The sequence below is a fragment of the Phyllosticta citribraziliensis genome, assembly GCF_038025025.1.
Source record: "Phyllosticta citribraziliensis strain CPC 17464 chromosome Unknown J3D65scaffold_3, whole genome shotgun sequence".
NCBI lineage: Eukaryota > Fungi > Ascomycota > Dothideomycetes > Botryosphaeriales > Phyllostictaceae > Phyllosticta > Phyllosticta citribraziliensis.
The window spans coordinates 1,228,676-1,241,465 of NW_027117340.1; the positions used below are offsets into that span (position 1 = coordinate 1,228,676).

General features: G+C 53.9%; 6 protein-coding genes across 6 annotated transcripts; 1 reads left to right on the forward strand and 5 right to left on the reverse strand.

Moving 5' to 3' along the window:
* Positions 1–30: 30 nt before the first annotated feature.
* On the reverse strand, positions 31–2,036 carry J3D65DRAFT_257503 (dialkylglycine decarboxylase). The gene is made up of 4 exons (XM_066794840.1): positions 1,617–2,036; positions 1,234–1,506; positions 1,124–1,171; positions 31–1,064 (listed from the first exon to the last, which is right to left on the reverse strand). Exons 1-4 carry the CDS (start codon positions 1,791–1,793, stop codon positions 186–188), a joined length of 1,377 nt encoding a protein of 458 aa, XP_066657767.1. The 5' UTR covers positions 1,794–2,036; the 3' UTR covers positions 31–185.
* J3D65DRAFT_257502 (C6 transcription factor) lies at positions 2,037–4,390 on the reverse strand. Its single transcript, XM_066794839.1, has 2 exons — positions 3,255–4,390; positions 2,037–3,202 (listed from the first exon to the last, which is right to left on the reverse strand). Exons 1-2 carry the CDS (start codon positions 4,274–4,276, stop codon positions 2,281–2,283), a joined length of 1,944 nt encoding a protein of 647 aa, XP_066657768.1. The 5' UTR covers positions 4,277–4,390; the 3' UTR covers positions 2,037–2,280.
* A 201-nt stretch (positions 4,391–4,591) lies between these two features.
* On the reverse strand, positions 4,592–6,944 carry J3D65DRAFT_257551 (acid sphingomyelinase and PHM5 phosphate metabolism protein). The gene is made up of 2 exons (XM_066794842.1): positions 4,711–6,944; positions 4,592–4,662 (listed from the first exon to the last, which is right to left on the reverse strand). The coding sequence occupies exons 1-2, from the start codon at positions 6,741–6,743 to the stop codon at positions 4,623–4,625; spliced, it is 2,073 nt and encodes a 690-aa protein (XP_066657769.1). The 5' UTR covers positions 6,744–6,944; the 3' UTR covers positions 4,592–4,622.
* Positions 6,945–8,972: 2,028 nt separating this feature from the next.
* On the reverse strand, positions 8,973–10,403 carry J3D65DRAFT_257546 (uncharacterized protein). The gene is made up of 2 exons (XM_066794841.1): positions 9,903–10,403; positions 8,973–9,832 (listed from the first exon to the last, which is right to left on the reverse strand). Exons 1-2 carry the CDS (start codon positions 10,107–10,109, stop codon positions 9,095–9,097), a joined length of 945 nt encoding a protein of 314 aa, XP_066657770.1. The 5' UTR covers positions 10,110–10,403; the 3' UTR covers positions 8,973–9,094.
* A 135-nt stretch (positions 10,404–10,538) lies between these two features.
* J3D65DRAFT_257567 (U3 snoRNP-associated protein-like protein Utp11) lies at positions 10,539–11,503 on the forward strand. Its single transcript, XM_066794843.1, has 2 exons — positions 10,539–10,620; positions 10,672–11,503. Exons 1-2 carry the CDS (start codon positions 10,585–10,587, stop codon positions 11,461–11,463), a joined length of 828 nt encoding a protein of 275 aa, XP_066657771.1. The 5' UTR covers positions 10,539–10,584; the 3' UTR covers positions 11,464–11,503.
* Positions 11,503–12,790, reverse strand: J3D65DRAFT_257576 (short-chain dehydrogenase/reductase-like protein SDR). The gene is made up of 2 exons (XM_066794844.1): positions 12,122–12,790; positions 11,503–12,037 (listed from the first exon to the last, which is right to left on the reverse strand). Exons 1-2 carry the CDS (start codon positions 12,416–12,418, stop codon positions 11,543–11,545), a joined length of 792 nt encoding a protein of 263 aa, XP_066657772.1. The 5' UTR covers positions 12,419–12,790; the 3' UTR covers positions 11,503–11,542.

A 12,790-nucleotide genomic window follows, 5' to 3' on the forward strand; every position in this document is an offset into this window, starting at 1 on the left:
TCAGCGTCTCTAGAATCCGAAGCAACTCGGCCACGAATGCTACCAACGTTGACTCATGCTATAATCACCTCTCCCTGTTCGCTTTCTGATGGACTCTTTATTCTGCACATTGCGATCTGCTCATGCTGCTCTGGAAAATGACGTGTAAGAACGAGAGAAGAATCACGCTCGAACTTGCGACAACTCTAATGGCTACCATTGCACCCATTCACCTTGCCATACAACGGCATCGTCCCCGGCGTCTCACGCAGCGCCTCCTCCATGATGCTCAACCCCTTCTCCAACTCTTCCTCTGTCGTCGTCAACGGCGGCGCCAACCGAAACACACCACCAAAGCTCGCCATGGTTGACAACTGGGCCCACAAGCCCTTTTTCGCCATCTTGTCCGCCACGGCAGCCGCAACCTCTGGCGCACCTGTCTTCGTTTCGCAATCGGCAACGATTTCAAGGCCCGCCATGAGTCCGCGCCCGCGCACATCACCGATGCAGCCGTACCTCGCCTGTAGTATGCGCAGGCCGGATTGAAACTTGCCACCTAGACGAGCAGAGTGTGCGACGAGGTTGTCGCGCTCGACGATCTCGAGGACTTTGAGCCCGACCGCCGTAGGAAGTGGATCGTTGACGTGCGTCGTGTAGAAGAGGAACCCCTTTTCGCGCGTTGTGCGAGCGATGTCGTTGCTCGTGACGACGGCACTCAGGGGCAGCCCGTTGCCGAGCGTCTTGCTGAGCGTCAGGATGTCGGGCACGACGGCGTCGGCGTCGTGGCCGAAGGCGAACCAGTCGCCGGCGCGGCCGATGCCCGTTTGCGCCTCGTCGACGATGAGGAGCATCCCGCGCGCTGCGCAGTGCTGCTTGGCTGCTGCCAGCCACCCGTCCGGGAGCACCAGCATGCCGCCGGACGACAGGATGGGCTCGACGATGAGCGCGGCGAGGCTGCCGCACGAGGCGCGGTTCACCAGTGAGAAGCCGTAGGAGAGCTCGGTCTGCCAGTCGTAGGTGCCGTCGGCGTGGCGGAAGATGCTGCGGTATGCGTTGGGCGCGGGGAGGATCAGGTTGCCCGGCATCTGTGAAGGATGGATTAGCCACGGAAAATGTCAAATTGAAAGACTTTCTTTCGTCTCACCATGGGTCCATGGCCGGTTCGTCCCGCGTGATACTGTGCTCCCGCTGCCTAAATCAATCATCAATCAACCGGGTCTTCTCACGTTGGCACTGGGAATGATCAAAACCTACCACGCCAGTGACGCCATGCCAGCTCGCGGACAAGCCAACAATCTCGAATTTGCCAGTGTAGCTCTTGGCCAGCTTGATGGCCGCCTCGTTACTCTCACCACCTGTGCTGAGGAAGAAGGCCTTGTCCAGCCCGTCCGGCAGCAGACCCGTGAGCTTCTTGCCCAGTGCGATTGCAGGCGGCGACAGCATTCCGCTGAACAAGTGGTCAAGGCTCGCAGCGTGTGCGCTGATTGTTTCCACGATTTCTGGGTGTCCGTGGCCGATGAGGCAGGACTGTCGGCCGAGAATTCGTCAGTTGCTGGCCTCAGGAGGAAGAAGACGTTGGGTGGTGGTATGGGCAGAAAGGAGTGTGGGCTTCTAAGGATAAAGACACTTAAACATACCATCTGGCCGCTCGTCCAGTCCAGCATGGCGTGTCCATCAGCCGTGTATATCGACGTGCCCTTTGCACGGGTGATGATGTCTTTTTCGAATTCCGTGCCAAAATGAAGCATGCAGTCCGCAGCGTCGGCTTTGAGCGCCTCGGCGTCCACATTTGCGTACAATTCTTTTGCTGCCATGGTATGTTGCCTTTTCTACTCTTGTTGAAGCTCAAAAAAAGTGGAAAGGTTCAAGGATGTGTGTGATTCGTCTTTTTGTTGACAGGCTTTTCGAAACGTAAAAGGCGAAAGATGGTGACAAGCTTCGAGGTTTGGACAGGCGTTTTTATATCCTGCAACCGACTCCGCCGATCCGACTTATCGGCGGCCTCGTGTGTCCTGGAGCAGCTTATCGCACACAACATCCCCTGCAAGAAGCAAGAGTTGACTATTCACTGGAGCGTCGTGAAGGTGGCTGCCATAGCGGGGTGGTGGGGCACGGAAAACGGGAAACGGGAAACAAGGGCGAGGAAGTTTTCCGCCATCGGCCAAAGTTGTCGGGAAACTTTTACGCCTGCTTCCCGAGTACGAGAGGACGGCACTGCAGTTGAGCTATTGAGTGATACTTTCCCTCCTTACCCTTTTGTCTTCTTTCAATTTTCTTTTGTCTCCATGGAACTGCCGGGTTTCAAAGATCGTGGATGTTTGTCTGCCATACGTCCCATAGAGGATCCCAGAGCCCTTCCAGCGACTCCATGGGCATGTAAATCCCAGAAGCACCCTGTCCAGCTTCCGGCATATGAAGTACTCCTGAATCCAAGCCAGAGCTCCGATTCGCACGGCCCAGATGTGTCGCCTCTGGCGCCTCTCCGCCCTCGGGCTCTGGCTCAGCCAGAATATTGGAAATGGCATCATCGCAGCGCTTGGTAAACATATCCGCAAGGTCCCAATTCTCCTCATCTCTCGCGCGTCGAAGTCGGTCCTGCAAGGACGCCAACGCGTCTTTGCAACTCTGGGCCACGGCCGCTTCGGTCGTGTCCACGGCGCATCGAAGCAGGACGGTTCCAGCAGACACGAGCAGATGCGCGGCATAAGGCATCCAAAATTCCTTGAGATGGGCCGGCTGTAGAGAGCATACGTATTCGGAAATTTTGATCGCAGATGCACGAACGGTACTGAGGTAATACTTTTTCGTCGTATCGCGCTCATGGCCATTCTCTTGACTGCTTGCTGTGCGCAGGCCGAGTCGGCACAGCAGCATTTTGATAGACAGAAAGCCGAGGAAGAGGCTGCTGGCTCCTGCACAGGTGATCTGATGAGTTGGCTGCTTGAACTGCTGGGGGAGCTCCTCTTCCCACTGATCAAGGCTACATTCAAAGCGGCGCAAGTCTTTCCAAACATGGGGTTGGGTTTCATTGCTGAGGTCATAGACCAGGGGTAGAATATCTCCAAGGATTTCGGACAGTTTGCAGAGCTGTATGAAGGATTCAGCACCAGCCTCTCGCTGGCGGGCCTGTTTATTTGGCGTGAAAAGGTCTGAGAGAACCGGCAAAGGTACGTCGTACTGCCTCCGCAGTACCGAGGGCGGAACACCGTAGGCAAAGCTCGACCTACAAATTCTCAGTAATCTTATTCGCAATCAGCCACTTCCATCGTACCTACCAATGATCGTGAATCAGCACAGCCCAAAAGAGGCGTATCCGCGAACGAATATCCGTCGATGACATGCTGCAAACGCGCGGATCTCTATTGAGTCCCAGGCTATGAGCAAGCGCCACTGTCCGACCTGCATTCACCACATTGCCTTGGATGGCCCCAAGCGGTCTGCCAGACAGGTCGATGAGTGCTGGGTACAGGGTGGCTAGATGCGGCGCCAAAAAGTCTTCCTGGAGCGCGGCGATGGCCGACTCCCAAAAATATTGCGAGCTTGGGCATGGGTGACACTTCAAGGTGTCGGAGCAATTCCAGTATGTCAGAGATATGGCGTATATTTGACAATAAAGCGACGAAGAAACCCGAGACGAGCGGCTCCAAAACGCCTCTTCGTCGACAACTGGGAAACACGGATGCACGCATTCAAAGTAGAGCTTGACGACATGGTCGGCGAAGGGTCCAAGGATCTGCTCCAGAATTTCGCGCTGACCGCGTCCGGGATCTTTGGCGGGCCGCGAACCTTCTCGCGCTCGCGGGATAGCCATGTGAAGGACGGGCTTGCCTGGCGTGCTGGATGCAACGGTGTATCTCTGCGCGGGCCGTTTTCCGGTGGAGCCCGTCTCGAGATGATGGAGTAGTATTTGGACATCTTCTGCGACCATTGGCGCAATGATGATGGACGATTCTGCTGTGCTTGAGGGGTTTGGTTTGTCCAGCTGCGATTGGTCCTCATGGCGCACAGGCAGACCGGGCGACGATGGATTCTCCAGAGATTCATCTCTTCGTAGGGTCAGTTGGTCGTGCGCTCTCCTTGCTCTTTTTCGCGGCCTCTCTGCCTGTTTCCCACTGCTTTCTGCATCCGGGGCTGAGCGGGCGGATGCATGGTCGAAGAGGCAGGCGAATCCTTTCGTTTCGCAGAGCTGACACGGCGTCCCTGGAATCAATATGACGCAGCGCACCTTTCGTTGACGACATTTGTCACAAGCTGGTACACGATGGCTGCGGTACGGTCGGGCTTGTTGCGTCGCCATGGTGCGCAAAGGGAAGATGGCGTGCAGATGCCGGGATAAACGTGGCCGTCGTGGCGCTCGGTAACCTGCTGCGGCGTCGATCCGAGTACCACCTTCTGGGAAGGAGAATGTGCGACTTTGATCAGGTTACAAACTCACATGGTCAAAATTCTGTTGATTTGAATAGTTGCAGACTTAGAGATCAATTTGCAATGCCTTCTTTTCTCGATGCTGCAGTGTATCTCTCTCTAATACTTCTTGCATTATTTACAAGGACCAATACTTTGATACTCATGAAAGATTGAAATCCATGAGACATCTATTCCTCTTTGCCTTTATCGCCTCTGCACATCTACCTCCAAATGTCTCAGCTAGATGTTGAAAAAGCGCTCTGGACAGAACCATATCTGCAGCAAGTTAGCACGACTCAAGTCAGGAATGAAATTCAGTCTTACCCCTGTGGGCATTGGCTACCCAAGGCAACGCTTCCACTGCGCATGTAGCAAATCTTGGCCTTCGCACAAGCCTCGGTGGTACAGTTAGGGCTCATAATGCTGCTCTTGCCCTGAAGAGTGTTGAACACGCTGACAAGCGTAATGTTACTTTCCATGGCTTCCGTGACGCGGTGCCAGAACGTCGCATTGAGCGGAGCGTCATCCGGCCACCCAGCAGCAGGTCCATAAGTGTCGCGAGTCGAGTACTCAAGGCTAAACGTGGGGCCGGTGGTGTCTCCCAGTTCGGAAAAGGACGACACGTCTGCCACGAAGGTCCACGCATCGACAATGTCAAATGAGCCGGTGTCGACTTCGTAGAGCCGGAATCCGGAATTCAGGTTGGTCAGGGGTGTCACGGATGGCCCGATCCAGCCCGTTGTCAGCGCATTCTCGGCATCTTGGAGAGTGCCGTTGTTGGCGTAGTAGATCATAAGTTGATCCTCGTGGGTGTGGCCGAAGAATATGTTGGCAATGACATGAGGGCTGTATCGCTCGACTATTTGGTAAAACAAATCTGTTGGATTAGGGATCGGGTTTGTGCCATCCCAACCGGAGAGTACATGTCCAACAATCCATACCCGCTCACCATCGTCTTCTGCGGCTTGCAGCTCGTCGATCATGAATTTGAACATGCCAGAGTTGTCTGGGTCCGTTGTGTTGATGAAGTTGAGGTAATTTGCCTTGTACCAGAAATCGGTGTTGAATGTGATGATGCGGAGACCGAAGTGGTTCTTCATGCTGTAGGCACCATAATGAGTGCGAGCCTGGGCAGCCTCGGCTTCACCAATCCATCCCTCGTGCAACCAAAGACCAGCAACGTGGTCAAAGTTCCACGACTGTTGCTGGCCAAGAGGGCCAGGCAAATTGTGCGGAGCATCAATAGCTTCTGGGTTGCTATCGTGGTTACCCAGGGCTGCAAAGATCGGGCCTGTAATGTACTTTTTGAACACATCGAACAGGCTCGTCTCGGCGTACTCAGTGTAGGCTCTTGAAAGCTGGGTTTGGTGGTCGTGAGAAACCAGGTCACCAGTGTACACGGTCCAAGCCAGGGGATTCTTCTCGTTAGTCCCAGTCAGCGGGCCAACAGCTTCCAGCGCAGCTAGACCGAGGTCATAAGGCGAGTCGCACTGGAAGGCCCCGTACAGAGGAGCCGGGAAAGAGATTTGATCCGAGCCACGAAGGTCGGTGTTATGGACGTTCGTGCGACAACACATGCTGGAAGAACAGTTTGCTTCTGAAGCAACGGAGTAGCGGGGATCCAGGTGAAAGTCGGACATGTGCAAAACTTTGACTCGCTTCCCACTGGCCTTGGGCGAGGTGGCATTGGCGGGCTTCGGCTTGGGGAAAAGGATGGAGGTATCGAGCGGAGCCGTTGTGTAGACCGGACAGAACTTGTTGATTGAGTAACATATGTAGCGGCCATCGGATCCAGCCAGGTCAGCAAAGCGGAGAATTTGTGTCCAGATGGCGCCAAAAGTGGTAGCCTCGAAGTCTTCCTTGCACGTGGAATGGGAGTGCAAGCCGTATTTCTTACAGAGCTTCACCATGGCTTTGGGAGCTGTCGAGGGTGCGTACAGAGCCAGCTGTTTGGCCACAGAAAGGGCATCGAGACATTTTGAACAATTGCTGGCTGTGTTGTTGCCCTCGATGATGGTTGAGACATTACCGATTACAGCGTCAACCAGCTGGTCGACCTCGCACGATGAAAGATTCAGGATTGGCTCCGGGTAAAAGATGGGATCCGTACTTTGATCCGGGATGGTCTTTGGATCGGTCAAGTTCAGCGGAAAGGTAAGATTCAATATTGGATCGTAAATGGCAGGCTGTGGTTGTTGTGTCGCTGCGGGTGGAACATGGTACGAAGAAAAGACCGACGTCGGGAACCCTGGAGGAGCGACGAAAGATGACAGGCCGGGAGCCGTGTGCTGAGCGGAGGAGCTCAGGGCTAGATAGACCATGGCCATGGTGACTGGTGTTGAGCGCAGTCCGGCCATGCTGGGGCCGAGGAAACGGATATAACGAACGGAACGCTTGCAGCTGGCAGGGCCATGCCAGGCATACAACAAAGCTTATGTATCATGACTGATGGACGCATGCTGTTTGTTGTGCTGGGAGGGGACTCGGGACCACAGCGAATGTGGGCTGAAAGAGTCAACACGTGCGCCGCAAGCGTGGTCCCTTGCGGCGAGCTAGTGCCGCTCTTTTCTGACCTTCCCCATCCATCGCCATATCTCGACCACCGAGTCGCTTCATTTTCGCGTTTTTTGTCTCAAAAGGCAAAATGTATCCATATCGAGTGCCGATAGCCGCGGGATGACACTTGAATGGTATTTTTTGGGGGGGGTCCAATTGCGTGGTGCGGCGCAAACAAGCCTTTCGTCCCGCTGCGAGGTTGATCAGACAACATATCCATGCGTGAAATTGTAGAAAATAATCCCTGGAATTCTTTTCATGGACATGTGCCTTCGAATGCGGTTCCACAACAGATTGAGACTTGTCGTCTGTCCAGCGTCGGCGTGAATCGCTCCCGCACTCACTGACGTCAGATGATCCACCATCCCAACTGCCTGCCGCGTGGGGTGCATGCAGAGAAGTCGAAACTTCAACGAGGACTCGCGACGCATGTTTCTCCTCCAGAATCCCGCATGACTGCTTGTCAAGATAAAACTCAACTGAACCCGTGCCCCTCTAATGCAGAATGCAGACAAGACTGAATTTTTCGAGAAGTGAATCCTGGCAGGTCCACGCAGGTATTCCAAACATGTTCCACAGCGACCATTTGCCCACGCAAAACCATCTTTCGGTGCGGCTGGGAGATTCAGAAATCTGCAGCTTTATGATGTAGTGACGAAGCTGTCGAATCTTCCGCTCGAGTGAAAGTCTTGGTTGAGTTTGCATTGACTCTTGGGTCGCTTTCCATACGAATGCTCATTAGATTGAAGCTGGTGAACCCCATCCAGCGCGCATTTTGTAGTCGACGTTGAGTCTGAGTGAATTAGCTTGGCTCTCTTATGCTGGCATAGACTCTTACCTCTGGCCGTTCATTCCATAACATTCAACTAAGCTCTTTGCGAAGCATCTCGAATTTTTGGTGGCAGCACTTTTTGGAGAGCTCCATTGGTCCTCTTGTTTTCGCTGTGTCTGCGCCTTGTCTTCAAACGCGTCCCAATTCGCAATGATCACCCCACCCGATGTCGCAAGCGTCATGTCAAAGGGGTGATTTCCAAATGGAGATTCAGAGAGTCGCTCTCTCTTGGACCAAATTTTCCAGCGGATAATTCAAGTGAGAGTCGAGTTTTTCGTAAGACTTTGGGGCCGTTGGTCCACCATGGCCGGGGCAACTACAGACCAGAGAGACAGCCCTTTTGGAATATGAAGCCTGCGCCTTGCAGCCTCTGTTCTCGCACCGCCTGGTGAGCAGGCGATATTGGCACTCGCAGAAGAAGATGTAGACGAGGTAGTGACACATGGTTGTCGTAGGAGATGATGGCCCGGAAAACTTTTGACTTGAAGGAGTGTTGGAAAATAAATTGAGACGGTGTTTATACAGTTGATGGCAAGGAAGAGAACAGATTGGAGCCGTCAGAGAATACGATTCATTTGTAGGCGAGTGGTGAGTAAGGACCATAGCAGAGGCCGGGTACCTTTATAGCGAAGGAATTAAGATGACTACCGAAAGGTTCACGGACGCAAAGTGAAACTCGCTTGGCACTCGGGTCGAAGAGCGGCCCACTGCTTTGCGGGATGGGATCAAAGGGATAGGGAGGCTGGAAGTAACACTGCATGGTGATATGTTACCAACCTATGCGAGTTTGGCAAGATCGGTCCATCTAGCCCAGGAGGGAATCCTTAGGAGAGCTCGTGTTACCCGAGTGCAACAAAAGTTGACAAAAACAGCTAACAAGGCTGCAACAAACAAAGTAAACCTACGTGGCAAATATCAGCGTCAACTGTATGGTGTTGCAGGGTATCTTGTCTTCTATTTTGGGGGCGGAAGATGATCGCCTTGACGGGAAGAGCTATTTGTACATCAATCCGGCCCTCTCGCATCGACCTGGTATTCGTGGTTCCGCAAGAGCATGTCTGGGGCGTCCAGGCCATGGCCCCCAGGGACGGTTGGACGCAGGTTCATGACCCAGTCGTTCGATTTGAAACGAGGCCGGGGTCTATGGGGAGACAATGGCGCTGCCGGAGACTGTAGACTCTATGGCCCGAGGAAAGTCTAGTCTGCGAGACTGTCAAGGTGGAGAAACTCCATCGCAAGGGAGGTTCGGCTCTGCGACGGGGGTGCGGGTTCAGAGAAGAACAGTGCCTAAATCCGATCTAGACACGCTTCATATGATCTTCATTTCGAAGACTTTCCCTTGCTCTTGGCCTTTTTGGCCATGTATGCCTCTACTGTAATCCCCTTCGCAGCAGCTTTTGCGGCATATTTTTGCAATTTCTTATTTGAAATCCCTTCGGCCACGGCCGACGGACCCGCGTCAGCGTTCGCCCGGGCTGATTTCGTTTTGCTCCCTGATTCTCCAGCGTCCGTACCGTTCCGGTCTTTTCTTGATTTGCTTGCGGAATCTTTTGCCCTGCTTTCAGAGCCATGGTCGGTATCAGGTATGACGCTGTCGGAATTGAGAGTCTTGCCCGCGTGCTTTTTTGACTTCTTTCCCGCTCTTTCCAGCCGGAGGGCCTTCTTTGCGGCACGTCTGACAAGTTTAAGCTCTTCTGCTGCGACAGTGTCGGCCGTGGTTGATCTGTCATTCGCCTTGTCCTTTGTCTTTCTCTTCTTTTCCGCTCCATCCTTTTCACCGTCGCGCTGCGCATCCTCGTGTTCCTCGCGTTTCCTTTTCTTTTCACTCTTTTTCTCTTTGTCACTTCGTTTGGACTTGTTTTTTGTGACGGCAAGGTCCGGATCGGGTGTCATTGCCGTTGTGGAATTCTCCGATGGGGAAAACGTAGAAGAGTTGCTCGTCGACGCTTCTGTCGCGAAGCTGGTTTGTGGCATGGTTCCAGGCAACAGGCCTCCTTTGACGAACGACATGTACAAAGTGCCTCTTCCAGCATTCTGCCTCACGGTAGAAAGCTCCGTCTGTATCTGTGGTGAGCATTTGGCCAGGGAGGATCGCGTATCGTGAACGAAATGAGGATCGTCAACGAACCTGTTTGCCCGTGCCCAGCTCCTTGAGACCTGTATCATAGGCGCGCATCCACCACTGATCGGCGACTGCGGTCTTCTTCGATCCGAGACCGCGACCTTCTTGCCGCCTGGTGATGAGGAGAGGTCGGGCGATTCCTCGATCATTGTTGTCGAGCGAGTGGCCGAGTCCACGCCATCCTTGTCTTTTCAGGAGGGTGGCAGCGTCCATGGTGAGCTCGCGAGGTCCTCAAGGAGGCTGCGAGGCAGAGGAAGGCGAGCGCAAAGAGTGAGGTGCAAAGTGGTGGTGTTGGAAATTTTGGCAGCGGAGGCGCGTGAAATTCTGATTGAATCGTGAGGTAGCTGACTCATCAGAAGACTGACTCGCTGGCAGAACCGCGCCTTGGTCTTGCAGTCAATCAGTCCATCGTGAGAGATTCGTGGCTCAAAAGGATGGAATGCCATAATGACAGCACATTGCCGCGTAGACGTTGGAAGGAAAAGCATCAACAGACGTGGACGTTCAAAGTTGTCGAGCAGTTCCCGGGTGAGCAGGGATCATCGCAACCATTTCAGCCCTATCGGTGTCGGCGCAGTTTGCCGCCGACTGGATTTGCAGTTGCAGGCCCCGGCCGCCCAGCTGGAGATTTCGCCCAGTCAACTTTCCACCACTACAACCTCCACTTCAAATCAAGGCATTGTCTACAATGTCCTCTTCCATGCGCAATGCCGTGCAACGGCGTGTCAGTAATCTCTCAACCGTCTCATTGCCTTTTTTTGCTTACAGAATTCAGAACCACCGAGAACGCGCGCAACCACTCGAACGTCAAAAATGGGGTCTCCTCGAGAAGAACAAGGACTACAAGCTACGCGCAAAGGACCACAAGGAGAAACAGAAGCGCTTGAAGCTTCTCCGTCAAAAGGCGGTCGATCGAAACCCCGATGAATTCTCATTTGGCATGCTTTCCAGCGGCATCAACAAGGCAACTGGCACCAAGAGAGGAGACCGAGGAAATGAGGCCTTGAGCAACGACGTCGTCAAGCTTCTCAAGACACAAGATGCTGGCTACATTCGGACTATGCTGCAAAAAGTGCGAAAGGAACGAGAAAAGGCGGAGGAAGGATTCGTGTTGGATGATGAAGAAGGCGAGATTGAGGCTCTCAAGGGACGTTCCGGCAAAGGCAAGCACACCGTCTTCGTCGGCGACAAACAGGAACAAAGCAGTTTTCAACCCGAGGAATGGTTCGGCGTAGAAGACGAGGAGCGATTGATGAAGCCTTGGAGTCGCCAAATCAAGAAGCCGAAGAACAAACACGAGGACGACGAAATGGCCGATGGTCAGCCGCCGAAGAAGACCACACCAAAGGACGACGCATCAGCTGCTAAAGAGGAACGTCGAATTCGAAAGATGCGCGAGCAGGCACAGGAGCACAAGCGATTGAAGATCGAGGCCCTCAAAAACCGAGAAAGAGAATTGATGCTTGCCGAGCAGGAGATCGAGAAGCAGAGGGCCAATATGAGCAATACGGCCGGAGGCGTCAATAAGAACGGCGTCAAGTTCAAGGTCCGCGAAAGGAAGAGATGAGTTATGGCCATTACACGTTGCGTCGTCCAACCATCACACCGCCCCAATATACCCGGTTCGGACTGCTTCCATAGCACGATTACAATTTCGCGGGCATTCTCATGGCCGCATCCAACCTTATCACTTCTCCGTTCAACATGCCGTTCTCAACAATCTGACGAACCATGAGCGCAAACTCGTGCGGCTTCCCCGGTCTCTTTGGAAATTCCATGCCCTTCTCAAGATTCTTCCTTGCGCTTTCGCTCAACCTGGCTATCATGTCGGTGTCAAACAGACTGGGCGCAATGGACATGACTCTGATGCCGAAGCGTCCCAAATCCCGGGCCAAAGGCAGAGTCATGCTCAGGACTGCGCCCTTGGAAGCCGCATATGCCGCCTGGCCCATTTGCGCCTCAAAAGCAGTGGAACTCGAAACCATGATGATGACGCCACGCTCCGAGTCGGGACCACTGGGGGTATTTGCGGTCATGTGTGGGACGACCTGGCGTATGAGATCGAAGGTGCCGCGCAGGTTGATGTTGAGAATATGATCGAAGTCGGACAATGGCATGGGCTCATTCCTCCTGTTGATAATCTGCAGAGCCAAACGACAAGTAGTCAGAAACACTTCAATGGCATTGTGACCAACCCCCTGTCTCGTCTCGCCTTGATGTCTTACCACTCCCGCGTTGCCTACACCTGCTGCAGCCAAAACGCCTCCCAAGGGCACTTGTTCCTCATTTGCCCATTCGACTGATCCCTTGACTGCTGCGGCAATGCTGTCTGTGTTTGTGACGTCGGTTTCAAAGAAGCGACAGCGCTCCTGTCCCAGGGCGTTGACCACATCACTGCCCGCATCGCCCTTCACGTCGAGAACCGAGACGTATGCGCCATGAGTGTGGAGGTCTTGCGCCGTTGCGCGACCCAGGCCATTTGCCCCGCCCGAGATGATGAAGAGGCGACCACGGATTTGCATTTTCGAGTCTTGCGCGCAAGTGATAAAGTTGCCAAACCCACAAACAAGCCCGCAAGCGCCGCGTTTATATCATCCAGACATCCGACGATTCCTTCACTGTACGGGATATTGTCATCCGTACGGAATGGAACTCCGCACACGAATCAGCGTCACCGCGCCCATTGGGTGCCATCCAGCCACGCCTCAATAGATCACCACGACTCCTGCCCAGGAAAGGGCGTAGATTCGTTGATGATGGGCTTGTGCGTTGCTTGGCAGTTGTAGTTGGCAAAATACTAGACCCGGTTCCCCGGGACGCGGACGCGGGCCCCCTCAAGCCCGACCGCCCGCGTCGCCGCCTTTTTGTGCTCCAAGGCTTCCCAAATTCCGCCG

Excerpts from the sequence above, each read along its gene's own strand:
- J3D65DRAFT_257502 (XM_066794839.1), bottom strand. The coding sequence starts at position 4,276 with ATGGCGACGCAACAAGCCCGACCGTACCGCAGCCATCGTGTACCAGCT. Across the intron at positions 3,203-3,254 it reads GTGCTGATTCACGATCATTG|GTCGAGCTTTGCCTACGGTG; the intron begins GTAGGTACGATG and ends GAGAATTTGTAG.
- J3D65DRAFT_257551 (XM_066794842.1), bottom strand. The coding sequence starts at position 6,743 with ATGGCCGGACTGCGCTCAACACCAGTCACCATGGCCATGGTCTATCTA. Across the intron at positions 4,663-4,710 it reads GGTAGCCAATGCCCACAGGG|ATATGGTTCTGTCCAGAGCG; the intron begins GTAAGACTGAAT and ends AACTTGCTGCAG.
- J3D65DRAFT_257576 (XM_066794844.1), bottom strand. The coding sequence starts at position 12,418 with ATGCAAATCCGTGGTCGCCTCTTCATCATCTCGGGCGGGGCAAATGGC. Across the intron at positions 12,038-12,121 it reads GTGTAGGCAACGCGGGAGTG|ATTATCAACAGGAGGAATGA; the intron begins GTAAGACATCAA and ends TTGGCTCTGCAG.
- J3D65DRAFT_257503 (XM_066794840.1), bottom strand. The coding sequence starts at position 1,793 with ATGGCAGCAAAAGAATTGTACGCAAATGTGGACGCCGAGGCGCTCAAA. Across the intron at positions 1,172-1,233 it reads GGCATGGCGTCACTGGCGTG|GCAGCGGGAGCACAGTATCA; the intron begins GTAGGTTTTGAT and ends TGATTGATTTAG. Across the intron at positions 1,065-1,123 it reads GAACCGGCCATGGACCCATG|ATGCCGGGCAACCTGATCCT; the intron begins GTGAGACGAAAG and ends CATCCTTCACAG.
- J3D65DRAFT_257567 (XM_066794843.1), top strand. The coding sequence starts at position 10,585 with ATGTCCTCTTCCATGCGCAATGCCGTGCAACGGCGT. Across the intron at positions 10,621-10,671 it reads GCAATGCCGTGCAACGGCGT|AACCACCGAGAACGCGCGCA; the intron begins GTCAGTAATCTC and ends TACAGAATTCAG.
- J3D65DRAFT_257546 (XM_066794841.1), bottom strand. The coding sequence starts at position 10,109 with ATGGACGCTGCCACCCTCCTGAAAAGACAAGGATGGCGTGGACTCGGC. Across the intron at positions 9,833-9,902 it reads AGCTGGGCACGGGCAAACAG|ACGGAGCTTTCTACCGTGAG; the intron begins GTTCGTTGACGA and ends CCACAGATACAG.